Source organism: Xylocopa sonorina, chromosome 2 (assembly GCF_050948175.1).
Source record: "Xylocopa sonorina isolate GNS202 chromosome 2, iyXylSono1_principal, whole genome shotgun sequence".
Classification (NCBI taxonomy): domain Eukaryota; kingdom Metazoa; phylum Arthropoda; class Insecta; order Hymenoptera; family Apidae; genus Xylocopa; species Xylocopa sonorina.
In genome coordinates, this window is record NC_135194.1 from 11,383,427 (window position 1) to 11,411,204 (window position 27,778).

General features: G+C 44.2%; 1 protein-coding gene across 3 annotated transcripts; it reads left to right on the forward strand.

Annotated features, from left to right (window-relative positions):
- The first annotated feature begins 1,522 nt into the window (after positions 1–1,522).
- On the forward strand, positions 1,523–27,690 carry Jus (EB domain-containing julius seizure protein). Of its 3 annotated transcripts, XR_013103093.1 has the most exons (7): positions 1,526–2,463; positions 21,166–21,318; positions 22,875–23,015; positions 23,560–23,674; positions 24,050–24,237; positions 25,747–25,876; positions 27,192–27,326. XR_013103093.1 is itself a non-coding variant. In XM_076910232.1 (6 exons), the coding sequence occupies exons 1-6, from the start codon at positions 2,280–2,282 to the stop codon at positions 27,347–27,349; spliced, it is 978 nt and encodes a 325-aa protein (XP_076766347.1). In that variant the 5' UTR covers positions 1,523–2,279; the 3' UTR covers positions 27,350–27,690. The 3 variants fall into 3 exon arrangements, 2 of the variants coding, with proteins under 2 accessions (XP_076766347.1, XP_076766348.1); XM_076910232.1 differs by lacking the exon at positions 25,747–25,876 and having other exon boundaries at positions 1,523–2,463; positions 24,050–24,276; positions 27,192–27,690; XM_076910233.1 differs by lacking the exon at positions 25,747–25,876 and having other exon boundaries at positions 27,192–27,690.
- Positions 27,691–27,778: the final 88 nt, after the last annotated feature.

Here is a 27,778-nt window from a genome sequence, read left to right on the forward strand (position 1 = left end):
AAAAAAATGATCACACCGATCTCTCATTGTTACGAATATGGCACAAGGTTCATCCGAACGATTGTCTTCCAACGAACGTGTAAAATTGATTACCAGTAACACAGAGGGAGCATCATTCTTCCGCGGGAATATTTCATCGAACAACTAACGACTCCGTTGAAACAGTCCCTGGATAACATCTCGTTTGTCAAACAAAGAAACCAGCTTTCCACATCTCCTCATGCACGCCTGACTTATCCTAACAAACGATCGCTCGGTGGGAAGAACCTTCAGCCTCCTAGGAGACGATTCGTAGCAGGTCTGCTCTTCCAAGTTTTTCGTCACACTTACGCAACGTTTACTCTCCAAGTTTAATTAAAACTTTCAAACAATATTTAGCAACACGATCATGGTAGACGTTTACTTCAAACGGCTTCGGATCGCTTGATTAGAGGCTGGGGAGTCTAAGTATTTCCGGCGTGGTCAGCGACCATAGCAGGCGTCTACGCGACACGCTTTTAAATGGAAGAGAGTTCTCGTTTTGGCGCTTAAAGAGTCGCGATTACCGGTCTCACGCTGAGGCACGTGGGCCGATACGGGGATTGGACGATTACAACACGCTTTCAAAAGAGGGTTCCGCCGTTTCTTCGTTGGATACCACTAATGGAACCCAGCAGGCATTTGTACGAGCAGGAAACATCGCGGGATACGTTACGCAAGCCTTGCTTGGTAAAAGTGGGTCGTCTCTACGTAAGGGAGGCACGATAACTTCGAAACCGATCTCTTCCATGCACTTTACGATTCTAAACAGCCTCGAATAGGACCGATGCCGGGAGAGCTGTTCGATCAATCCAGATACGGTGGGTTTTACGAGGAGCAGAGACGATTCTGTATCGTATTTCTGTTATCGAAGTGTGCAATCTTGAAATCCTTTCGGTTATTTATTTTTTCCATTAGTTCAGGGTTACTTTTTTACTTTCAGTTCCACGGTTGACGAGGAGGATTTAAGGGTTCCATTATTGGAGGATTAAAAAAGTCGAATTTTTTAAATTCTACATTGCATCTCTATTACTTGTGTATGCTATTTATGCCGCGATAAAGTAATACAGCATGCCAGACAGATATTACAAATGGCTGCAAGAGCCGTGCATAAACCACTGTACCTACAGTTCATTAATCAGATGCAGCATCTACTGTTCACGATATTGTGCAAATGAAACGCTAAAAAATCCGGTCAGAAAGTACGAGTGACGCAACCACTCGTATAGCGTTAGTCATGTGCTTCTTCGAGTCTGTTCGAAATTTCCTCGACAACCACCCCCACGCTCGTTTCGCCTGGTCGACGACGTGTTCCTCGCCTAGGATCATGCATATTTACGTTGCTCCGCAGAGAACACATAGACACGGGCTGGCTGTTTCGCGAGTAATGACTGACAGAGGCACTGCGCCCCTTCGAAGCGTGCTGGTGAGAATACTCGCGTGCCATTGCGCAGGACGCCGGCGCCCTGGCGTCGCGGCCACCCCTCGAGCTACACGGTCGTTGTTTGCTGGTTCCACATCGCGAACGACCGTGCACACGGCTCCGTGCGAGGACGACGATCGTTTCCCCGTTTCGTTCCATGAACGGTCGCGTAGCCCTGCGTCTGTTTTTTTTTTCTTTTCTTTTCTTTCAACCAGTGAGAAACAATAGAGTCTCGTCCGCGCTCGAGAAATCGCTCGTTTCTCTCTGATTGGACAATCGAAACGTCTCGCGGAACCGATACACGCAGATAAGAAAGAATAGAAGGCAGAGGAGGGAGAAAGAAGTTTCGGTCGAGAACTGAGCAAGGAGCAATGTGTCGATAAAGTTCCCATGAACCTGTCGTTCAAACGGTGAAGGGGGGGTGGTGGTGGTGGTGGTGGTAGTGGTGGTTGCGGTAAAACGGTTGTCCATAGTGTCCACGGACCTTGCTCTCCTACTGCTCGACTCGCGACAGCAGTAGGTTGCGACGCAGGGTGAAAAGGGACGGGGCACTGATCACCGTCTGGCTAATTTCTTTGATCAGATCTCACCCTCGTTTGGTACACTGTCTGCGTGGAACGGCGCCCGGTGGAACCGCGGCGGAGATATGCGCGTGGTATCGATCACGCGGGCCGATCGCACGGATATGTGATACCGGAAGTAGGTACGGCAGGCTTGACCTGCGTGCAGGTGCTCCGCGGTGCGTGCCACGTATGCGTACCACGTATTAGGGGTGAGCAGCGACAGAGCAGAGAACGGTGCGCGAGAAGAGGCCGCGTGTCCAGGGCCAGTCGTGAAGATGCACGCCACCGACGCCGTCGCCGCGACGGCGTCCCTGCCGTCATCCACGTCCATCGTGTCCGCCTCGAGGATGCCTGGCTATGCGGCCAGGATCGCCTGCGTCCTCCTCGTATCCTGCTGGATCGTGCAGGACCGCTTGGTGCTCGGCATGTCCGAACCACCGGAGCTCACCACGCTGGAGGGTGAGTTTTTCTCTCTTTGCTAACGCGCATTACGTTTTACTCCTGGCTACCCTTTGCGAGGACTCGCGTTGCGACTTTGGGACTCACAGGGGTTTTACGAGAATCCAGCGAGAGACCTTCGTGTTCCATTTTTCGTTGCTCTGCTTCATTTTATGAGCGCTAGAGCGTAGAGACTTGATCGCTCTCTATTCTGTTCTCTGCTGGATGTTATGGATATTCTTTGCTCCATTTTATGGTGAAGTTTAGAGAAAATACCCGGGATGACGAGTTGTGGATGGTCTTCGATCTTTGTCGAATGATGAAATCGTGGAAGAGTGTACAACACATATGATGATGCATGCTATATCGTATTTTAATGATTATTCAACCATCTTTACGCGTTATGCAATGCAATAATTTCGCGAGGCAACGAACTGCAGAATGTTTTTTTTTTCGTCTTTTATGCCCCAGAATTAACGGAACCCATTTACGGACTTTCTCCGAATGCACAGGCAGATCAGCCCGTGTCATTGATCACATTCTGCTCATATCCTGCTCGCGTTTTTTACTCTAGCTCGATATTCGAGCAAATATTTTTCCAGCATCGACAACGAGGGACTATGTGCTGATTCATGTCAAGATACTCCCACCCTTCGCTCTAAGCCCCCTCGCCGGGGCAGCGGAACACGTACGCTCAACGGATATACAATAAGCCTTTCGCACGTTCGAACAGGGCTATTTATTTACAACTGATCCACGTACATTTTCCCTCCTCTAAAATTGTATTCGACGATTCAGTAATCTCTACGAAATCCGCGTGGTAGTATCCGAAATAACAGCCACTGGGAGAATGTAACGACACGCGTCAGAGGGGCTCGAAACGTGCGAAAAATGTGACGACCGGAGGGGAAATCAATTTTATCGTTCACGATAAAAATGATTCTAATTTAATATCGAAAATGACAAATGGGGAGGGATGGAACGTTGAATCAAGGTCAGTTCTTAAGGACTAATATCGCCAAGCGTATTTTACTTACTAATGGTAGCACTTAAATCCGAAGAGGTACGAAATAGTGGCATTATCGCGAAATCTACCAAAAATGGTTTCTTATCTTCTCTTTTTCCCTGAATAACCCTCTTTAGAGAAGGTTTGTTAACGGGAAATGAATGAACGCGATTCTTTCCTGTCTTCGTAATTAAAATTCTTAGTCGAACTCGCGCATTTCCCCGTTGCGGGAGACGCCATCGATCGACGGAATTTATTAAGACATCGCGAAACGAGCCCAATGCCTTCGCAGGCTCGAAAGTTCAATCGCCAGCTGAAGAGGCCCGGTTTATTTCCCCTCTTCGCCTTCTGCACTCGTTTGCGTCCTTATTTCCTGAACGAATAAACCCAAGCCCCCTCTATTCAATCGTTAAAGTCCAACCGAATTGCCTTGAATTCCTTCAGGATTCGTCGATCCGGCGTTAATCTCTTAATCTCCAGCCGCTGTTACAGATACTGCTGGCCCGTTTTAATCGGAAATTTACTATGCTCGTTTCCGGCCATCCCGACGTTGCTTTTTTTTTTTTTTTTAATAATTCTTCATCCTCTCGAATTTATTACCCCGTCGTTTATTCATCCCCTTTTCCATATCCTCTCTATTTTTCCCTTGTATCGCACATATCAATCATATTTTTTATCAACGTACAATAACAATACAATCATTGATACTCTGTGCATTCCTTTTCTGCATACTCTAATTCAAAGTACGCACAATATGAGGAATAGAAAGAGCATAGACTTGAAGTCAAGGTATTTAAATCGAACGGCTCTTGAATTCACGCAACTTGACCAATCTGAACGAGGGTATAACATCTTAATCTCCCAACAAGTTCAGCTAGATCGATCCACGAACGACTAACACCTTGACTTCGTAAAACCATTGTATCCAGCTCGTTTTCCCTTAATGGTCGATTTCTATCGATCATGAAGCTGCTCTCGAACGTTCTCAGGAGAGATTGAAGCGTTACAATCAAACAATCAAGCGATCGACGAACAATGGACCAATTCCAGGGGAAATAATAACGAATGCAAATTGATTTTAATTTAACAGGGACGAGGAGAAATACAACGAGTTACGGCTCATTGGCTTTCCTCGATATTGATTATACGGAAAAGCGTTCCAGTACGGGGAAACAAGCTTCCCCGGTTATTCTGCAATGCGCAATAACGCGATGTAAATTTTTACGCTCTGTCTTTTTTCCCACGTATTTCTTTTTTTTCCCCCTTCTAATAAAATGCAAAAAGGTCAACAGTTTCCGTGGGGTTTCATGGCTCGAGATCCGATCGGCTCGATAACGTCGCTCCAAATACATTTCCAATCAAAATATGGTTCTCGTGTACTATTCGGCTGTATTGTGCCGGTTCTGGCGGTCGTTACCGATGCACATGGTTTTCTGCAGAGTCCGGCCGCGGTACATTTGCAAATTGCACAAGGACTGGCTCGCAGTCGACGTAGCAATAAAGCGTTCGGTTTTACTCGTCCTCGTCCGGTGTTATCAGACGGTAACGAAGGAGTCGCTTAATTAAATTTTGATTTAATTATGAATTCGTTCGCTTCGAACGTCACGCGCCACTTTAATCCGCGTGGCGCGGGCGTGCATTTGGTTATTCATTTGTGGAATGTTGCCAAAGCTGATTAAAAGTATAACGCCGCAACGTCGCGATAAAATGCACAGTATAACCGAATTTTTCTCTTTTAACGAGAACGTTTCGTGAGTTGTAAGAAAAATTTTGTCGCTTAGCTCGCGCGGACTGGCAAGAAATCCTCTCACCTGTATCTACCGGTATCGTGTTCTCGCACTTAAGGGTGGCCACATGCCAAACGAGCCCTCGACAAACCCTAAACAAGCTCGCATTTTGCCGGTTTTGCTCGGCTATCGACGCGCGAGCATCAGGTTGTGAATAAATATTCAATATCAGCCTTTATGAAGCATTCCAGCGGTCGGGCGATGCGAACTATTTAAAGCTAGAATTTTATCGGCCTGTGAAAAAAGTCTCATCAACGTTAAGCACGTACTGTCGTACGATCGGTGTCCTACATAACGTAATCAGATGAAATATTCCCTCCCCTTTCGGAATGATAAAAAATCCTTCGTCCACGACGATTAGAATGGGTTTTGAAAAATACACAATCGTCCCAGGCGAATACTTTCAGGTAGATACCATCGTTTATTTGAGTTAATGAAACTGGTTCATGAAACGCTATTGCCAGTACGATAACTAAAATATTCACACGTTCTCTCTTTTAGATTTCGTTTTCGTTATCAAATGATTTATCTTCTTAATTATGCATGCACTTTATATTTTTATATTTTCCACGGTTAAACATTCGAATATTTTCCACGAAACAACGAAATTTACGCGAAATGTTTAAATCATATACAATATTAATAGAAACACGTTTCTATGTTCGTGAAAATGTAGAACAAGCTCGCATAAATATCGACAGACTATTAGCAACGGACGAGAAAAGTTGACTCTGGATGACTAGGGACAAGATCACCGCGAAACCGACGTGGGACTCACCCCTTCGCAGACCGCAAACAGCGCAACCCTCTACGCTTGGCCGATCATTTCACCCGCGTTCCACGTTGACAACGTGGCGCAATCGGGTAATTAAACGAAACAGAGCAGCTGGCCGTGCCGTGGCACAATTAACCGTGGAGGCATTTAACGCGAGCCTGGTCCTCGCTAAATATATTCAATCGTAACAAGCACCCTCGCCCCTGTACGGGCCAGTCGAATAGATTTTCGATTTTAATCGCGCGAGGCATTTAGGCACCCTACGAATGTTCCGCACTAAGCTCGAACAGATACGCGACGTCGCCGCAGATATGCGCCGTTTAACACACGGTCGAACTTAAACGAACATACAGTCACTCGCAAAAGTCTGTGCAAACAGATACGCTTTTCAAATTTCAAGTAACTTAAAAAAAAACTGGGGTTTTAAACATTTTATGAAATGTGAAAGAATAAACGGGTAAACCCTTATCCTTTTTGGGGTGTTAACGTTTTCAAGGGGTTGTACGCGAACTTTTGCAACCGATTGTACATACAAATACAAGTAAACATACAGAAACCCGCACAAGCACCAACAAACCAGTGCAAATACGTTCAAACGCGCACAGGGAGCGACTTTCGTGACACCCGTGCGTGCAAGGATTACCTTGGTAAGAATTGTCGGCTCCCCAGGCTGCTAATCGATACAAAATGATATTATATCGTCAACTATCACGACGCTGGCACCCTTGAATTTCTACGGCGCAGTTCAGCGCTAGTTTCACGCGAGTAGTTCCTTGCGGATGCGTCCGACGAACAATTAGATGACTCAACCCTTGGCTTTGTGCATCGCAATTGCGGCCAACCGGCTGTGTGTGTCACCCATGCTGCTCGATATTCCCTATCGAACCGGACGCGATCCTGAAAAAATGATAACGAAACGTGCCGCGTACGTGTCGCGCCTCTGCGTTTCGACCCGTTTTAATTAATGACCCGCTTAGGGGTTGCTCAGGAAGAGATTTACTTTTCTTGATTAACTTCCGTAGCTTTTATCGCTTTTATTCTCAGGTGACAGTCTGCCTTCTTTATTGGCGGTTGAGAGTAGGCTTTCGCTTGATTTGGTCCTCTTAATTATCGGGTCTGAACGTCAGTATACGGTTTCTAACGATGATTAAAGTAAACACTTTAAGTGGAGGAGCAGCTTTTTTTCTAATAAGAAAGAGTTAAGAGATTTAATGCTCCTTAAGTAGTACCTTTCTTTCCTTTGCTTACACTCGTAAGTTGTTCCGTGAAAATTACGTTGCGATTAAAGTATGTTTCGTTTCGAGAGACTGGAGTGCATTTCACAGTGAAGGGGTAGTGTAGTTGAAAGGTAGAAACAATTCGCGAAGTTACTTCTTCGGCTAGTTGATAATAATCTTATCGCAATGAACTCGTTTCTTTAATCTACATTTGAGCCACCCTCGCGTAGAAGTTACTTTCATCAAAATGGTAATATTTCCAGCCTGCGTTTTATCCAACGAACATAGCGTTTGCGTAATTCGATGGATGTAAACGCGGCGAAAGCTGCTCGAAGTGCTTTCCTACCTGGTCGCGATTAACAGTATCACCAAACACAGGGATAATCATAAGCTCGAAAATGCTAATTGCGAGCCCCTCGTTCGAGCCCCGGATTCTCGTAAAATTAGAAAACTTCTCGAATTTTGCGACTGGAAATGCGTGTTTGAAAATCACGGGTGTCCCATGGAAACTTATTAAATTTCAAGCAGTTTCCTCCAGGCGAGATAATAAACTTTTAATTAGACAAAGTTTATACCAGCCTCGATTTTTATTCCAGATTTTACGCGAGCCAACGCGGCCAGCTGGTTAAATCATTGATTTACGCGAGACGAGAGGTTTGCACGCGTTCCACAAGTCCCCTTTTTGCGTCGCCTGGATTATCGATCTTCGAATCGCGACGTATTTCTGGTATCAGTGAATACGAACTCTTTCGTTTTCGTTTTTCCATGATACTCGGTGCACCGTGGAGGAAAAAGGTCAATAAGTCCGCGTTCGTTTGAATTTTTCTTGTTGCCTCGCCAGGAAAATCTACGCGTGCTAAATTCACCGGATTATTTTCTCCCTGCGGTGTACCGACGAAGCGAGGCTGGATGTGTCCCCTTTTAAACGAATTAGTCCTAACCGAATGGATCGTGTAACGTAATCGTCGGGGGTGAACTCGACGTTCGTGTCGGATTATAAAATTGGTTCTCCAGTTGAAGTTGAAGTACGTGGAAACGCGTACGTTTTTCACGAGCTCGGTTGCTCGCCATAAAACTGTATGATTGTAAACCACGAATAGCATGGAAGCTGCCGCAGCCAAATGTGTATCTCCATCGTAGTTGATGGCCTGAATTTTTCTCGCGTTATTGACCACTTGGAAGCTACGTGACGCGATCATTTATAGAACAGTTACGCTCAGCTTCTTCGAGTGAGTTACTGAACGTCTCCTTATTACGATATAACACAATTTATACGCTTCTTTATTAAGGAATAAACGCAACTCGTCGTTACGCTTTCGTCTCATTTCCTACGTCCTCATAGTTTATACAACCGACCTCAGTCTAATTCAATTAATCTTAAACATGGCACGATCATGCACTTTCCACTTGGTCCAGTAGCTAAAGTTATCGTCCAGAATGTACCTCGTTTTTCTAATAAATAACGGATAGGCAGAAGTAAAACGAATCGTTTTCCTCGTTGAGCTGTTAATAGTCAAGCGCAAGTGGTTGACGAGCTGGCGAACGAAGCTCTGGTTAAACGGCAACGAGAGACGAATAATGTTCTCGAATCGAATCGACTTCGAAAATGCTCGAATTAACGCCACTTCCGTGCCGTGAATCGAGTGCCGCTTACAACTGCTCGTCCGTTATATCAAAGACCGCAACGTCGAGACCGTATCATCGATCCTCGAACATCTTGGCCTTTCGCGCCTCCAGGCGGAGGAGGTTTAGCCCCTTTTGTTTTCACCGAGCATCGCTTCTGGCCCTCGCGATTACAAGAGATTTATTTTGGGGCAAGGAACCTGGACGACAAACAGGTCGTGGCACTTAATTACGACGGGATACCTCTTCGCCCTCCCCCCGGTGAATTACATGTGTTGCAGCCACTCGTTTTATCAAGCGGTACGGCGTAATTAGAACACGCCCTGGGGCGGCTACACGTTTTAAAATACAGCCGCCCGAGATCTTGCGCCTCTAGGCGGATAGTACAGACTCTGCCTCTGCCTATCGCGCGGACAAAACGAGCGCTAAATATCGCGGGTCCTCGATTAAAAACACTTTGCACGGACGCGGCTTACCGCGGTCGCCATTTGTCGCGTACGTTTCAACCGCGATTTTTCTCGCTAACCCGATGAGAAATTTTAACAGGCCATTACCGTTTGCCTACCATTCGCAGGAAATTGCGTATGATGTCTCAATTTTCGAGAGAAACGATTTTGAACGGTGGTGCAGGATAATGGAACCTGGATTTTCGAGCGCGGACGTATGGGATTCCGTCACGTCTCGTCACTGGTTTATGGATTTTTGCCATCGATACACGTGTGTGCACGCGACAGATTGCTTCTTTTGTTCTTTACACGAGCATCTCTAAATTAAGAAGAGAAGGTCAAGGATTCCAACTTTCATTTCCTTGTCTGATGCGGATTTCGACGAGAAATCCTAGAGCTCTGAACGTCATCGTCAGATATGTTTTCTTGCCGCATCGAGCTACCCTAAACAGTTGATATCTCTTCGACTCTCTTTTTTCCCAGGTTCCTTCCCGTTTTCTTCTCGCAGTTGCATATTTCATTTGAGCAAATCGCCTCCATCTCTACCTCTTTATTTCGTACGCAGCCTTCTGTTTGCTACTCGTTAGACTCGACCGGGTTGCGAGGTGAACGCTCGGGGAAGCGGAGACGTAAAAGACACTGCAGTCTGCACTGCGGACTCACGTGCAGTTAGCTTTCCGCTCAAAGTCGCGAGCCACGGCTACGTTCGCTGCGGCTTGTGTTAGACTTGAACTAGTTCCGAGTTCGACGTGATAACAAACAACGATGGCTGCACGGCTTACCGAATAACGTTCAAGTTCCGTCGTTTCCACTCGTTGATAACCGTCCTCGTAGATGAACAAAGTTTCGAGGCTTTCGCGACCAACTTCGATTTATCGCTATTTTTTTTCTATTTTAAATATCTTCCGTCTCTCTGTGCTCTTGATTTGAGCTTTCTATTTAACGATCGAATTTATATTAACTGTAATTATTCCATTTAAACTTTAAATTACTATGCTGCTTGCTGCAGTGTTACGTAAGCTGTAAAATATGTTGGGACGAAAATAAAATTAGCTATAGAAACGTTTATGAGACTACTTTGACCCGAATGAACACGTTTCAGGGAACAAGCCGGGGGTGCAAACAATTTTCTGGTTAATTGTATCGTACGGTACGATCCATTTTCATCTTCGATCGTATTACGTCGGCGAGAGTCGGATTTAACGCGCTCGTGAATACATTAAGGTCGAACTGCAGATTCTTTCCGGCGTCTCTGATCGATCCGAGACGATCGTTCCGAGTGCATGCAAATTTGATATCGTGCCGCAATTCCACGATGCCTCGCGCCGATTAAACGTTTCATTGCGAAAGCAAACAGTTCGAACGTTAAATCACAACATATGACGAGATGACATTTTAATTGTGTATGATAAGACATTTTTAAGAGGGCGCGCAAGATCGAACTAACAAATATCCCTAATGTTAGATCACGATCTACTATGACAAAGTGCAATTTAATTATTCGTAATGGATGACAATACCAAGAATTCCGAGGGAAAAATCATTGTTCATGAAAGCATCGCGTAATTGACTCACGTAACTTGATTTAATACACGCATTCAGTTGCATAATATGTTACTTAATATTATGTAATACATTACTTCGAGAGCGTGATCAGTGATGAATACGAACGACAAGAAATAAGATTACCTTGCCATGCTGTTTAAATTAATCTCGTTTTTTTTCTAATTTCTAAGCTTTAAGTTGGTGTAGAAGTGCAGGGGACATTAACAAAGCGTATTAAAAATTCATGCAACAGCGGTTACTTCATATCTGGTGTTTCATCGTACTTTCTCGCGTCTAGCTTGAAAATATCGAACTTCTTTCGAAAGCGGCTCGCATACCTTCTACTCCTTTCTCTGGCTGGTACCTGCGAGATTTTGCAATCGATTTGCACATCGAGACGCCGCTAGTATTTCTCTCTATATATCACGGATGTAAGATGATTATGTCAGACTTCCAAAACATTTTTCGGATCGTAAACAAGCTTTCATATATTTTTTTATTCAAAGCCTTGCAACTTTGAGACGAATGGAAGATGTTTAATTTCGACTGGGTTGTGAAAGAAATTAAAAAATTTAATCGAAATCAACGAAGATTCTACGCTGTATCCAATTACATGGATGGAAACCAGCTCCAAGCTATGGAAGTTACGAGCAAAATTAAAACGGAGGACGTAGACGTATAGGTGTGTGTTTTACGCTAAAAGGAGCACCGAACTAAAATTAGTTCCCACTAAAGTCATCAGGTATTATTAAAGATCCATCAGCTGTGTTACCGAGGGCAATATAAAATTACTTTTCAATAAAAAAAAAAGAGTCTCTTTCAGCTAGAAGAATTTCTAATTCTTTCCGCGAACGACACGCTTGTTTCTAACAAAATTAAGCGTCATCGAGTGCAGTGTTTAGGCTCTGAAAGCATCATTATCGTCCACTTCGCTCTCCGACGTGGCGTCTAAAGAAATATTCGTAGCCACGCGGGGTCATTTTTAAAGAGCAGGGAAAAAGAAAGGGAAGAAGAACTGCGAAGTTTCTCGTCGCAGCAGCTGAAAAATTCGAGCGTGAACGAATTATTCACGAGGTGTCCTCTCGCGGAGGTGGCGTCTGCCAGAATAATGACATTCATAATTTATAGCGTCGATGCTGCTCGATGAGCTGGCTGAAATATTCAAATCGTAGTCAAAGGAGGGTGCGCTGTTTCGATAGGAGACACGCGATTACCGATTCTCCGCTGCATAATTATTAAAAGAAATTCATAGACAGCAAATCTAAATCCTGTATCACTGTATCCTGGTTTACGTTGGGCAGGACATAGATACGTCGTACAATTTTTAGTTTAACTCTTTTCTCCTACTTTTTATAACTCGGAAAATATTTGTTAAGCAAAGGAAGCTCGATGTACGTACAGCGACAGTGCCTAGGTTAAGACAAATGTTTGCAGTTCCTATTCGATGTCAGGCCAGCGTTCCACACTTTAAATACGCCGCGGAAGGGAGGAATACGCGACAATTTATTTGAAAAACACTTCGATCTCGGGGAACACGCGTCTGTTTCTCGTGTCTGTTTTCTCAGTAAACCGATGGTGTATAACTGCGGAGATCTTAATCCGCGGATGTGGGTCAAGCAGGAAAATATATAAAAAAATTTAGCAGCGTAGTAATTCTCTGGTAAGTCTGGCGAAGACAACGGGTTCGATTTAAGCTCGTTCCCTTCTCGAACGAAATTATTGGGAAAACGTCAGAAAAATTCTCGAAAATATCGGACGAGAACCTTCCGATGGAGAATAATTGCTTTCATAAAAATCAGTCTCGCGATTGAAAATATAATTCAGACTTACGGTTCGTTTACCGCGTAACGTTCGAATAGTCCGCTCTTTACGACTAAAATAATATCTAAAAAAAAATCAGCCCTCAAAAGAGCGAGGCAAACTTTTCTCGACCGTCACGACCCTTACAGCACCGCTGTCGAACCATTAATTATTGTCCCAGACTCGAAATAATCCCGTTCGAAAGACCCGTCTCAGCCGGACGAACCGACCGCGAATTATTAAGTCCGATATCGAATTTCAATTTGCGCGGGCGAAGGGTGAATCGCGCGGGATGAAACCACGGGGGATGAGCGTGTGGCACCTGCCCGCGACGCAGCTATCTGTTGCGTGAGATTCGCCACGGCCACCGTGGCTAATGCGATGTTTAGGCAGCCAATAAATCTGGAAACGGATATCTGGACGATAAGGGTCATTTATCAACCGTGAAAGAAGTTTCGCAACGCGCGGCGGGCACACGATACCGTTGATTAATTCCCCCCGCGCGAGTTGTCTGTCGCGCACGATCCTTGCCGCGAGTCTATTGATTAGCAAAAGAGTATAGATCGCGGGTGTGACGCGAATGTTTACAAGTTGCAGCTACATACGATTCTGAACGACATTCTTTCTCGCGTCTATCGGGTAAACGCGTCTTAGTCGTTAATTGGATTCATGATTGGTGATCTTTACGTTGATCGTGCCAATTAGATTAGATTAGCTTGTAATGTCAGAGGTCGAAGATCTATCTAACGGAACTCCATTAGAAGTAATCGAATACTACATGGCTTGTAAGATTATCCGCGAGCTCGTTAGAGGGAATCTCTTGGCAAACTTCGTAAACTTGTCTCCATTACCACCCAGTGCTTCTCCGATCGTTTAAAGGTAGTTGTCTTCATTTAAAATCGCAATCCAGGACATGCTTGTAGACGTTCGTAAAATCGTTGCAACGGTTAAGCAATTTAAGGGAGCAGATAAAAAGATTCTATTAAAATCGAACAGGGTACTTGTCGTCTATCTTTCTCTAGCCAGAAAAGAGAATCGACGATCGCGAATGTTGCATCGATGCGCGTGAAAAGGAACTTCTCAAGCAACGGAAGTAGAAAAGAAAGAAGCTATCGACAGCGCTCGCAATCGTACGATTCACTTCCGCTCCGACGAAACAGCAGCGATCTACGCGAAACTTTTCTCGAGTTATAAATCGTGAAAACGCGGCGAGTTTGCCTTCCTTTGCGAGCAAAAGGAAAACGAAAAGATGAGGGCGAGAAACGAGGAGACGAAAGAGTGGAAGAAATGGATGCGCGAATGGGGAGGTTGAACATATTCGAGGTGAAAGAGCGCGTCACCACGGAAGAAGGGGTTCTCTCCCTCTGCCGATGGCGTGACCGCGGCGAGTCGATGGCCATCATCCTTCACGCAACAACAGTAAACGCCGGCTGCACTTTTTGCCATTACCGTTATTATGCGACTTTTCACACAGTCAGTCGCCCCAGCAACTGGCCGTGTGCGCCAGTTTCGCGTTTGATCGGGGCTAAACCGTCGGGGAAATCGATCTTCATGGAAGCCAGGCCTGTCGGCCGCGACGCCTTCCATGCCCTGTGCGCTCGTGAAAAAAACAAGGAGAGTGGCACGCCTGGGCCGACTTAACGAGCCAAGGGATTAACGAGGATCTTTATCTGTGTCCCTGGTTAATTAACCCTTATCGCTGACATATCGGGAACAATGGCGGTGGGATAAAATTGTTCAATCTGTTCTCGTACGTTAAAAGAGTCCTGCGGAACTGGTACAGTCGTTGGGAGACGCTTGACGAGGGATGTCGGTGCGACTTTGTAACATCGTCGTGGTTGAATTTTAATGCGATAAATAAAGAAACTGTTCAGCTGGCGAGATAGTTAACTTTTTATGTGGGTTTAATGCAGAGTCGATGTTCATTTGGAAATGAAACTTGTCGATACCATGCAGTAACCAAAGTCCGCGCGTCGTACTGATACAATGCTGCCATTTCGATGCAATGCGTCACTTATCTTCTGTTCTATATTTATAAATTGTTCGCATCGCTCAACGCCTTTTAATCTAACGAATGGTTGAACTTCTACAAACTTTTCAAGTCAGTATTTCTGTGCTATCTCAACGAGATGCAGTTCAACTTCAGATATAGGTCGTAGCTATGGTTTCAGCGAGCGAGGACGTTGGCGTGGGTAAAGGTTCACCAGAAAATTCCTCCGAGAGTAGTGATTTTAGTGACAGTGAAAATGAGTTTGACGACGAGAGTGAGTCCGATGACGAAACTGAGTCCGACTGTCAGGCAATTGATGACGAGGACGAAGAAACGGAACCGATTCTAAGGCAAAGATCTCTTCGAGACGACACGGCTACGCATAACGCAAGTAGCGAGACATTTTAAAAATTTGATTCGTTCATAAATTATAGTCACATACATCCCCCAACTTACTAGGCACTATTACCATATCACGTTCGATAATTAGCGTTTCCTCCCCTTGTTATAATTAAACGAGTTTCCTCAGGGGATGTATGATTTTTCTATTCTATTATCTGATCGCGAATTTATTGCACTAGAATGTGCAAACGTTCAAACATTAAGTGTTTGATGATCTTTTCTGATGCTAGAATATTCTTCTCCCCGAGGTAGCATAAATTATATCTCTACCGAGGTATATGTGTACGTATTTCAAAGGGGAAAAGATCACAACGTAACGAGTTCCCTCGACGCGTATTACTGTCCTTCAGAGAAAAATTCTAAACTCTTACGTCACATCAGACCTATGTTTTCGTAAAATTAAACATCGTTGCAAATTCTATGAGGGATTACTCGAACGAAAGCAAAAATTAGTTCGAAGACGCAACAGTGCCTGGAAAAACCTGATACGAAACGCAATCTTCTTCGTTTCACGGACCTACATCATCGATTTAAAGTGTACGACGTGCTGAAATGGGAAAAAATTGAATAAAACGCGAGGAACGGAGCAAGGTTTCCCTTTGAATAGTTTTCACCGCGCAAATACACTTTCTGCAAAGTGTATATTTTCTCGGACGAGAATATCGAAGCTTCTCTGTACGCGAGTTTCCCTGTTCTTAATTCAACCTTCTAAATTAACTCCTTTACTACCAAAAAATAAATGTAATATTTATTAAAAGAAGAAATATATAAAATAGCGATATCATTACTGCTTTCCACCCCTTCCCAGATTCCCACTACTAATTAAACTCAGACTTTTATCCCTAAAGTCTACATTCTCCCATAACATTTCCCCTCCACCTGCATTCGTGCTGATGAAATTACGAATTTGCACAGAAACGGATGGTTATTGTTCCTCGCATCGTCTGAACCACCACAACCCCCGTGATAGGGGCGAAATCTACGAGATTCGATCGGTCGAACAACCACCTGACTTATCTTCTTGTTGTGCCGGCCCTGCTCGAAGGTGGTTGCCAGCTTCAGACTGCAGCAGGCGTGGGACGGCTCGCACGTGAGAGCGTTGGCAGTGTGCCACTGCAAAGTGACCCACTTTCGAGGCGTAGATTGACCCAAGAGTCGCCATTTTTCCTGATAGTCACCGGGCGAGCGGTTCTCGGGAGCGCGGCCACCTTTCCGCCGCTCGCCACCTTTCTTTTCCTCTCTTTCCTCCCTATTTTCTTTTTTTTCAGGTCGTGCCAAGGAGGACAGATCGTTAACTGACCACGCAATTATGCGCGAATAGCCAGTTTCTTTGAGGCTCGAGTATGCACGCTCTAGCCGGCGCCGCTTTATGTAGTCGTTCCAAAGCGGAAATTGCAAGCCACGTTCGCTACCGGCGTCAAGTTCCTCTAGAGAGGGGAATTATATCTATGTTGGACTTGCATACTTCTTTTCGGTTTTCTAATTTTCCATCCAGGGGTGAAAGATCGAAAGTGTTACGCTCGATCAAAGTTTCCTTCATGGGGTGTGCGATCTTCAGCATTGAAACTGCTTTGCGTATAGTTGCAATAATTACTGTCAAGTTTTTGCTTCGATGAGGAACACATCTTTGTAGAGAAAGCGAAAGATGATTTTTCCATTCGTCGTAAGGGAGAAAAGATAATTCTCATGTACAACTTCGTGCAATCTCGCCTCAAAATAAGAAGTAAATCGATAGATTGCTTAAATTTCTTTCTTTAATAGATGTACTGTGGAATTAAACTACATAGAACAATGCAGATTTGTTCTATGTAGACAAACTGTTAAAAGATTTCAGACAGCGAACAAAAGAACGACAGAGACGTCGCAGTTGATCATCTTCCGAGGTACAGCTCATGGACCGCAAACAGACTGGGCGAGTAGAATACCGTCCGCCCTTAGCCTGCCTCATTCTACTTCACCGTAATAGAGAGCCGGTCTTATTTCGCTCAGTGGAATGAATGAAAAGTGCAGACCAGCCAGAGTCCGGGGATATCTCGGGTGGTTACGGGTCAGGTCTTCCTGTATCCGTAACGAAAGAGGTCGACTACGAAAAGTCGAGTCGTATCCAAGAATTATGCCGAGAACGTCCTGGTTTTGCTCTTGAACCGGCAGAAATCCATCCCGGGAGTAATTCTTGCATAATTAGAAAGTTAAATAGTCGTGCCGATAGTAATTTCGATAGCTGTTCCTAATTTCCAATTAAATTTTAATCTATGTGAATTTATTTTAAGAAGTAAAGTAGAAATTCTATAGGAGTAATTATAAAGCACGCAAGGATAATAATAATGAAAGGAATGCACGTTTTTTGACGTTTAAATTATTTGAAATTCACGACCTGTTCGCTCGTTCGATTCAACAATCCTGTCAGACACTTTGCTCCGAATTCCATTAAATCTTGGATGTTCGCGGCAGTAGAATAGCTCAGAGCTTAGGCGTACTTTGGTATAAGCTAAGCTGATCGTATTACGAAAGTGATTCAGAAAATCACACGATCCATATGCATGTGTGCGCATATTTCTGTGGCTTATAGTTATTTTTCTGAGAATACATGGCCACGTAATGGTTTGGAATTTTTCCTCGGTGATTTATCGAGAACATTTTCCAAAGGACGGTTTTCGTAAAGCAGATCAATGAAAACGATAAAACCGAATGGGACATCCTATCAACGCGACGTTAAAACATTGATCCATTATTTAGATGGATGTTATCAAAGACACGGTCCACAATGTTATCTGCTAATTTGATCTCGTACAATGAAATTGCTATTGAATTTACAACCCCTCAACCCATGACATTTCCCCCAGATGTAACCTCCAGTATGTGTAGATCTCTTTTACAATTTCGCGATACTTTGGAGTACTTCTAAATAGTACGTCTCGGAGCGTACCATCCACCCTTTCACCGAGGGTTACCACTTCGCTTTCATCGATTGCTCGACGAAAACCCACTCGACAATGCGAGCAGATTTAAGTGATAAAATTACACCGTGGTCAGCGGGGTTAACATTGTGCTAGCCATCGAATTAATTACGGGAGATATTGCCAGCATATCCCAGCGGGATGTTATCGTTTATCATTGAGGACGGCGCCGTCGCGGCGTCGCGACGATATCACGAAGGCAGTTTGCACGCACCTTTCTCGTTGTTCGAGATATCTACGAGATACTAATAGTGTCGTGACCGGCTCCGTTCCCCCGTTTCGTATTCAAGCTTCACGTTCACCCGATTCTACATCATCGACTCGTCCGAGTACACTGTTCCCTATACTACCCCCTTTCTGACACGAATACGTTTCGCACAGAGAAGCTCCCCGATTGATTCTTTGCCGGGCGAGCCTTTGTTAATCAGTTTGAAAAAATAGGCCGCGTCACAATGAATTCTATGCCGCGACGCAGAAAAATCCACGGGAAACAGAACGTACGAACGGAAATTGAACAAAAAGTACGAATTCTGCGTCCACAGACCGTAAAGTTGAATACCTTTTCCTTTTCAAAGGAAATCGAACGGATCTGAAACTGTTACCAGCTAAAAAATAATCTGACAGAAACCTATTTCCCATTTGAATCGAGGCACCCGTCAATTTCTCGTGTGGAGATGAAAATAACGTTTGTTTTACTAGGATACTGATTCTAAAAGTGATGATTGAAAAAGTAAAATAGAGAAAAAAAGTGTTCTCTGGTCATATCGAAGATGAAATCCCGAATTGAGACAGATTGCTGGAAAATTTGGGGGATATTCTTTCAGGACACGATGATATTAAGCCAGGATATTCTTCCTAAATGCGTCTATCTCAGAGTCAAGCAATCTCTCTTCGAGCTTATTAGGTTTCCTGCCAGGTATGCAGACTTCTACACCTCTGTGCCACCGTACAATATAACCACCCCCTATGGAGGTAGAATATTGTTCGGTATCCTAAACCCTAGATAAAATCCTCTTTTCACTGTACACGCTCGTGGATTTCATCTCTATCACGGAAATATGGCAGATTCTTCCTCCACAAAAGAAATATCACATGTTCGGACAAAATGTACACACATCTACACGTACAATGAGAGTAATCTTTCGTTTAAAGCTTCCTAGCAGCGAGATCTTTGACTTTTTGTTTGAAAAGTATCGCGTTCACAGCAAAATCGTGAATTAGAGTACATACAATACTTTTTCCCAAATTTTACTCAACGCTGGATTTCGTTCTACCGTCTGCGATTTATTTGAATGTTTCAACTTAATGCTCGAAAGTTCCGAAACGCATGCAGGAAATAAAATGTCAGTAAAAAGGAGAACTCTCGAATTCCGTCAAACATTTTGTTAAATCGAGTCGAACGAGTGCGTTATTTTTACGGTTCATTTCATCGTGCACGATTGCAAAGTGTTCGTGGATCCTCCCCCGAACCATCGTTCTCCGCGTATGTCTGTGAATACGATTCTCCCCGAACGGAGAGCGCCATTATGCCACGACAATGCAGTAATCAAGCTTGGTCTCTTTGGCTGACAGAAAAAAGAAAAAGGATCGCCTCCGCGACTACGCCGCCGGCGAGCGTCGTCGTCTTCGCGGCATAGGCCCGCGCCCACGAATTCTTTACGACCTCGACGGTCCGTTTAACCTCGACGAGGATACTTGAAAAAACGTTAATCGCACCGACGAGAGGCCAAGTCACACAGATCGCCGCGGTTCTTCAGATTCCTCTCTGCGTTTCTTCAATCTCGATTGACCGATCGTCAATGGAGTTGACTTTCTCACCACGATGTTGAATATACGAAATGTTGGATAATTATTTTTTTGGAATGTCCTTGCGAAGAAGCACGGAGTATCGTGTCATTTCTATTTGAATCTTAAATCGTACACGTTTGCGTAATATCATTTTGATGTATGCAAATACAATTTTCCTAACAAACCACCTAATTGCGTATCCATGGAACTTGTGCTTCACGCTTTTGAGAGCACGGCAGCGTATTCGATATTGATTAAAATTGCATTAGGTATCGTACTTACCACTAACAGCGCAGTGATGAAGCTGGTTGCGAAACTACGGACTCCGGAAGCTGCGTGGAGGACGTAACCACTACACGGCGGGACACACGAAGCAGGAACGCCGTCCGCCACGTGCTACGGTCCGCGGAAGACTAAAATGAAAATGAGAAACAAATCTTAGAGCACAATGACATTATCTGGCCAAACCGCTGAAACGAAAACATACCTCGCGAACTTATCGCGTTTCCATGAATTCGGGTTTACGTACACACGCGAACACGTTTCGAATCGAAGGTTACTGTTGCGCGTAAGAGACTTTACGTGTATAATTTAATTTAGAGGAGGATGAAAATTTTAATTAACCCCCGTGTGTCAATTTATTCTCAGATTAATTTACGCCCACCAGCAGTGTTTAATTCCAATTTACCTCGTCGCTATGACTACAGACTCTCGTTAGTTCCAAGTTAGAAAGTAATATAAATTTTTTTAAATGAATTTTGTAGATCATACATACAACAATCTCTAATCGTTCGAAGTTACACAATGTTCAACGTGTTTGTTGAATATAGTGGATACAGATGGATAATTTGGAGTCGAGGACTGAACCCCTTCGAGCGCATTCGTTCCTAATTAATAGATCGTCACGTAGGCAGTTGCAGCGTTATTAACTTCGCGGGCCAGTGCAAATATTAACGAATGGAATGGTAAAATGTAAATACATGCTGGGACATGCGGTGCAATCACGAAAACCAGAGCAAAACGCTTCGTCATACGGATAACCGATAGGGGGGTTGGGAACATTGCGGATGATATATTTGCTTAGAGCGCACGGTTGAATTACGGCTCGCTTACGGGTTCCGTATCCGTCGTTGGGTTCGAAAACGATTTATGAATCGAAATTCTATACCCGATCGCTTCGTCGCGTTCAAATTCATACGAAAATATAGCAAGTTCCACTTTATCGTTGAATCGCTTCATTTTTATTCGTCCGGCTTTCCAGCGTCATTTTCTAATTGTCTAAGAAACGTCCATCGCGCAAATTTCATCAGCTTTTGTCTTCTTAACACGTTGGAATAGTTCAGTGTACCCAATGCCAATGATCCTTCGTATTCGCGTTCTGTTACAGACTTAACTGACAGGGGTACGAAGAAATACGGCGACGACTGCACGGAGGATCGCGACTGCGGCTTCGATGGCTCCTATTGCGAGCCAAAGAAGAAGAAATGCACGTGCAAGGAGGAGTTCGAGGCAACGAATCATATCGATAAATGTGGATACCGTAAGTTAGTATATTTTCAAGCGTGCCCGGCGTCTGGACGTTTCGTATGCGACCGTGCTCGCTCGGTAGCAACGAGGTACCGTTGAAAACGGAATAACAGACGACAATAGCCGTGATTATAACGGAAGTGGAGGACGACGATGTCTCGTAAAATGCAGAAACGGAACGAGATATCGTTTCAGTCGGGTCACGTCGTTGGGAACGGAACCTTTCCCTTTAGTAAACCCAGTTTTACGATCGGTATGGCATGAATGTCTGGGGGTGGTTGCTTATGGCTTTCATCCGCGGAATCCAAACGAGGCTTCGTGCTTTTATTGTTCCTCGGGTGTTGGTGAGCGTCGTGAGGAATTGGAAGCGGGAATCCACTGGCCGAGATTACGTTAGACGCCGACTTTAATTGAATTCCCCTGCGGAACTTATCGCAATTACTACTGCCCTCGAATGCCTGCCGCATCAATTTCGAATTTCGTTCGTATTATCGACACATTATCACCGTGTAATTTTGTTATGGACAATTTATAAAATTATGAACCGGCATACGAGGATTAGTATATCGGGATTAAGGGTTGGATCATCGTTTAGCCACTCTCCTATATAATTGCGAGCCTGTGGTCGATGTATCGAGGGCAGTGCGGCGCATAATCAGCAGTTCGGATTTGCCACATTAACCTCCAGTTACATACACTTGTCATCCACAAATTCTCAGCGGAGGGAATAATTCCTTCTTACGCTGATAAGCGACAATTACCAAACTTCGTACGCGTTCTGTCTGTCAGTACTGAGCGATGTTACAATGGTAGATAGTGGAATGGATATTGTTGTATCGATGCGTGAGACAATTGCACGATAATTATTGACTGACGTATCGACAATGCTTTGAGATAATACGAGACAATAGTTGTATACATATTCACCATAATCCAGAAACATCTAGTAGCCTATCTGCGAATTGGAAGAGAACTGAAGAAGGAAAGGAATGAGATCGGTTTAGTTCTTGCTAATTTACAAGTTAATACTCTCAATTGTGTATAGCCATCGGGAGAAAAACTAGGATAAAATGCTCCGGCTTCGAGTCTCATTCGGAGGAGTGGATTGAAGTCTAAACTGAGCACCTGATGCATCGTTGAATACGAATAAGGCTGAAATAGAACTTACAAAGACAGACTGCGACCGTGAAATCAATAGCTTTAATAAGCACTTTCCTTTCCTTGCAAATTTAAGATGATAATGAGGATTTAAATGTCAAAGTGTTCGTGCCAGCATAGCAACGATGAAAATCTCCTTGCCCTATATACTTAACAGTTCAGACCAGCGGCTTTTCAGTTAAGTTGTTAGAATTATTCTTGCGTAGTTTTAATTCGTTTTGAGTAAAATATTCTACAGAGTACAATTAATATCCATCGTCCTTCGTCAGCTACTCATCCCTTTCAACCTCGCGACTAACGTAATAAACGCGAAACGAGCACGAAGCCTCGGATAATTCCACCCTTTCACGGGGAAATGGTAGCTTTTTCGACGAAAAGGGCGAACCTGCCGTTAATGGTTTCTGTTTTCAGCGGTGAACGTGAACGAGTCGTGCTTCTTCAACGAGCAATGCGAGGTGAAGGTGAGACAGACGGAGTGCAGGGATGGCCGCTGCATTTGCATCTTCGAGAAGGTCCCGTTCACCCAACCTGATGGGACGATTGTGTGCGTCGGTAAGGACACGAAAACGGTCACTGTTCTGCTGCGAATTTCTGCGCGCCCTTTCTTTTTTTGTCTCTTTCTCTTAATGAGACACCATTCGTCGCAACTGTAATAACAGCAGTTCCGTTTTTAATGGAATTCCGGCCTAAATAAACGCGCCCAGTTCCGCAATTTGTCAGCCACTCTCGGCCACGATCGAATAAATCACGCTGGTTTAATTTTTGGTGAGCGAACTGCGCGTTTCCTGCAAGACCAGAAGTTAAAAGCATCGCTTCTTCGGTATTTTCGAGCCTTTGTCGCGATTTATATTGTACGACGGATTATATAGGCCTGTGAGAAAGTAATTAATTATCCTGTAAGGGAGGATTCGATGGTCGTTGCTTTTTAGCTTTTTAGCAGGCAGAAAAAATTGATTTGTATCTAGTAACGTAAATAACGCGAATGAAACTATAGTATAGCTTCGGTTCTTCTATTTCATTGATTTACAGCTTTGTAACCTTCGGTTTATCACGTGTAAAATCAGTGGATAAGGGGATGAAATGTTTTTTTTTTCAGCCGAACAGAAAGACGAGCCCAATCTTCAGTATATCGACCCGACGATGATCACTGTTCTCGTGGGTATGGCCCTCATGTTCATCATCATCTGTGTCGTCCTTAGGCTTTTCAGCAAGTAAGCCATCCATTTGCATATCTTGCACGGTGACATCGCCAATTCTCGTAACGAAACTTTATGACCCACTTCACCCGCGGAGTCGCGTTCTGGAAATGGATCCTTGACGTCGCATACTTAATGCAAATTAAATGTTTTATGTATTTTTCACACCATCGTCGGCCATGGGCAAAATTCGGACGAAATTACAATGACAAGTGCATGTTTTATTTATGCTGTTCAGATGTTTCTCCGCCCCAAGTTCGGTAGTCGCAAATTGATTTGGCGACACCAAGCCAAGTCCATCTTTAGACGATTTCAATTCAGAGATAGCTCCGTTTTTTCCATTTTTCCAACCGATGGTTACACGCAAATCTTTCTGAATCTGTGTTCCAGGGCTCGTTGGCGCGAGAACCGCACCATCTTCAACACGCCAAACGCTCGTCTGATGAACGTGTCGTTGCTGAGGGAGAACAAGCTCCTGCACCCGCAGGAGAGACGCGGTTCGAGGGCGAGCGTGCGGGTCCCTTCGAGGCAACCCTCGATGGCCTCCCTGCGCGCCCACTCGCCGAACGCCTCGCAAGGTGCGAAACACTCTCAGCACTCACAGCACAGAGTGAGCCGTACGGGTTTTTATTCATTCACTTACTAAGCAAGCAACTTGTTATACAGTGTCCCGTTGAAACGAAGCAAGCGATCATTTCGCGCGGCAGTTTATATCGGGTGTTCGATGGAAATCGAGACGCCTCGACGAACAACGGGAAAAGAATAATATACGGAACGCCTTTCTTTCTTTTCTATCCTTCGTTTACTCGACGATATAGTTTCAAATATATGGAATCGCAGGTTAAAAAACTGGGTGGATGTTCCCTTTTCCCCGTTTGCCTAGTAATTGTCTGTCAAACACGGTCGTGTCTGTGGCTATAGCTCGTGCGTTTGTCATAGGTACCGTGTGTTGCGTGAATTATTCAAGGTAAACACATCTGTTCGACAGCGACGTGTGTAGAGCCCGTTATTTACCGTGCATCTCGTTTCTAATTCGCGAACAAACTTTTTGCGTTAAAAAATGCAACGACCACGTCAGGTGTATAAGAGTACTAGAGAAACAACCATTGTTTTCCTGTTCAAATATTCATCGAGTTCGTCAAGAAAGTTTCCTCCCTCTTTTGCTACATTGTGATTACGCTTTTGTTTTTTCATATCAAATAATTCGCGTTGCGCGATTTTCTCATCATTTTGGAAAGCTTGGCGGGACTGTCGTCTGTTCCCAACTACGGAATAGCAATCACAGGGGTTCCTCGAGCTACTCAGTTAACGCCAAAAATAAATATCTTCCAGTATAATATCGATTTCCGTAGAACATCCCATATATGTATAATATAGACACGAGTATATATACATAAAGTAGGTGATTACCTACTCTTGCCTATTCTACTCTTTACTTTAGAATCCTTCTATTAAGCTCAGAATCCTTCAGAATTTTTCGCATGCACAATTGCCTGCCAAGAGGGTAGATTATCTGTTGGTTACTTTGAATTCGAGGGTGCATCGAGATCGATGCGTCACAATTTGGATGCATCGTTTTTATAAACAACCAGAGTATCACGACAATAAAAACGTAGAATCGTACATATATATATGTATATATATACATACATGTGTAATTATATATTACGGTAACGGATAGTTTAAAGAAACTCTACGTTTCGATTTCGTGTAATCATGGGACAGTTGTTAAGTGAATTGCATCAAAACTCGTAAGTGAAACTCGAAGGTGAACATTGATGAATGAAAGAGGAGAAGTGTGAATCGTAGCTTATCGATAACCCTTTGGCTAGCCGATAAACGATTACACGGGACATTCGTCGAGCGATCGAACGAGAAATATTGAGAGAAAAATTATAATAGCTTTTGATGTATTTTTTTTTTTTTAATTCGCGTGAAGTCAAGGGGTTAAACGGTTTGAGAACGTTGACAATCGCTAGGAACGATATGTGTGAAACTATCCTTAAAAGTGTCACGGCAGAACGATGCATCTTTAACTCGCCATAAATCATGTCCCACTTTTTTAATGGATTTGACTCTCTTTGCAGTCGACCATCTATAGCAGTAGTCTGTTTAATGATCCCGTCTGTGACCGTTGTTCTTGATTATCATGTACTGTGGACCTATGAGGTGCTCTATTGTAAAAAACTTTTCAAATTGACGCGTCCTTCGAAGAGGGTAAGTTTCGTATTTCTTACGAGTACCTTTTATTATCTTTTTCTTATATATACTATATAATATACATAATTTACGGTGTCTGGTAGCGTATATGTATGTGTATTTTTGTACATAGCCCTTTTATATTATATGGTTACTTACCCTCTTTCGGATACGTCAGAACTTCGAGCCTAGAAGTGTGTGAGTTTTACTCTACAGAATTATAATTAATAGAAAGTCTGAGTCTCCTCTGTCTAGCGTTCTCGAGGATCACAACTATAGTTGCTTGCTACAGTAAAAGATCGTTGCTTGCGTATGAACGATGATTCTACCGTAGAAATCGCGTTCGATACCAGTACCATAGTCTATACGTACAATCAATTATCCGATAGTAACGGCGTGTTAAAGTAACGTCCAATGAAACGGTAGATCAAATTGGGAGGGAATAAGAAAAAATATTCGGTCTACTATTCGAAATTTTCAAGATGAAATGATAGTTCGATTACTAGAATTTCGACTGCTACAAAAAGTCGAGAGAGATTTCTATGGATCGGGCGAGAAATTTTTTTATTTCCTCCGCGTAGTGGCAATCGAGATAGCGAATATACTGTGATACACCTTTACTTGCGAACCAAGACGAGAATCGATGATAGCATACGCGTGCATTTCCATTATCGCACGGAGTTCTGAAGTAGTTGTACAAGATACCAGATCGCATTCGAGAAATGCGTCTCGGTTACACGGTAAGATAGTTTATCGATCGACTTCACTGGAAATGGTTAGCGAAAGTTTCGTCTGCCGGGGCGTTTTGGCCCTGCGAACGCGCGAAAGCTCCTCCGCGGTGCCATTCCCGTCCTCGAGGATCCATCGCCGGTGAAGATCGATCGACGAGTTTCACTTCAAACACCTTTACAGTTCGAGTTCTCGAGCACTTTTAGCATTAGACGATTGCATGCGCGTGCACACAGCGGCGGTTGTGAGGTATAAATATCTGTGTATTCACGTATCGAACATAAAATATAATTAAACAATTGGCAAGAGGAACATTTCCAGTTTAAAACCAAACTTTACAATCACCCTCGTAAGAATTTTGTGCCTCGTAAAGGCTCTCTCTTCTCAGCCTCTCACGAATACACGACCGCCGCCGTACATGTTCCTTTTTACACGAGCGCAACGAAGGATCCGCTCCGATCGAACAGCCTAACGTACGATCCCCGTTTTGCTCGGTGCGGCTCTTCATGCTTCAAAACTTTGTCCCCGGCTTTTCGTGTCATGCAAAAGGCATGCGGCCGCGGCAAAGCACGCGATACTTTAGCAAGAAAATCTCTGTCGCCAGGGTCACGAACAGGATCGCGTCGCGGGAGCCGCGGGAGCAGCGGGAACGCGTCGGCCACGTCCTCGAAGTCGAACAAATCCCTGCCGAATCAGCCCAGCAGCATGACGGAAACGGTGCTGGAGAACGTCACCGTGGAAATTCTTCAAGCGAAGGCGTAGAGGTCATCCGAGGCGTAGAACGGAAGCGGCCACCGTGCGACACCATCGTGGACTCAACCGCCGTTTTCATTCAACGAAACGGAACGATCGGTTCAGATCGTCTTCGAAGCGACCCGCGTATTCTCTTTTCGGAAGCGTACAAATTTCCAATTCGTGTATAATTCTACTACTCCCCTTTCTGCTCGACGCGTCCAAGAGTTCGCCTGAGAATTCGTTCGCGTCTCACGTCTGCCTGCTTCGGGTACGATACCTCTTCACGATCTAATTAACGCGCGTTTAGCCAATCGTCCATTGTTATTAACGATAAATTAAACTTGATCCGAAGCGAGGAGATCGATCGGATAATTGCTAGACATACTCGACGAGGAAACTCGAACGGAGGAAGCAAACGGCGTCACAGTTTGTACCGAGATAATCAATGCGTAACTC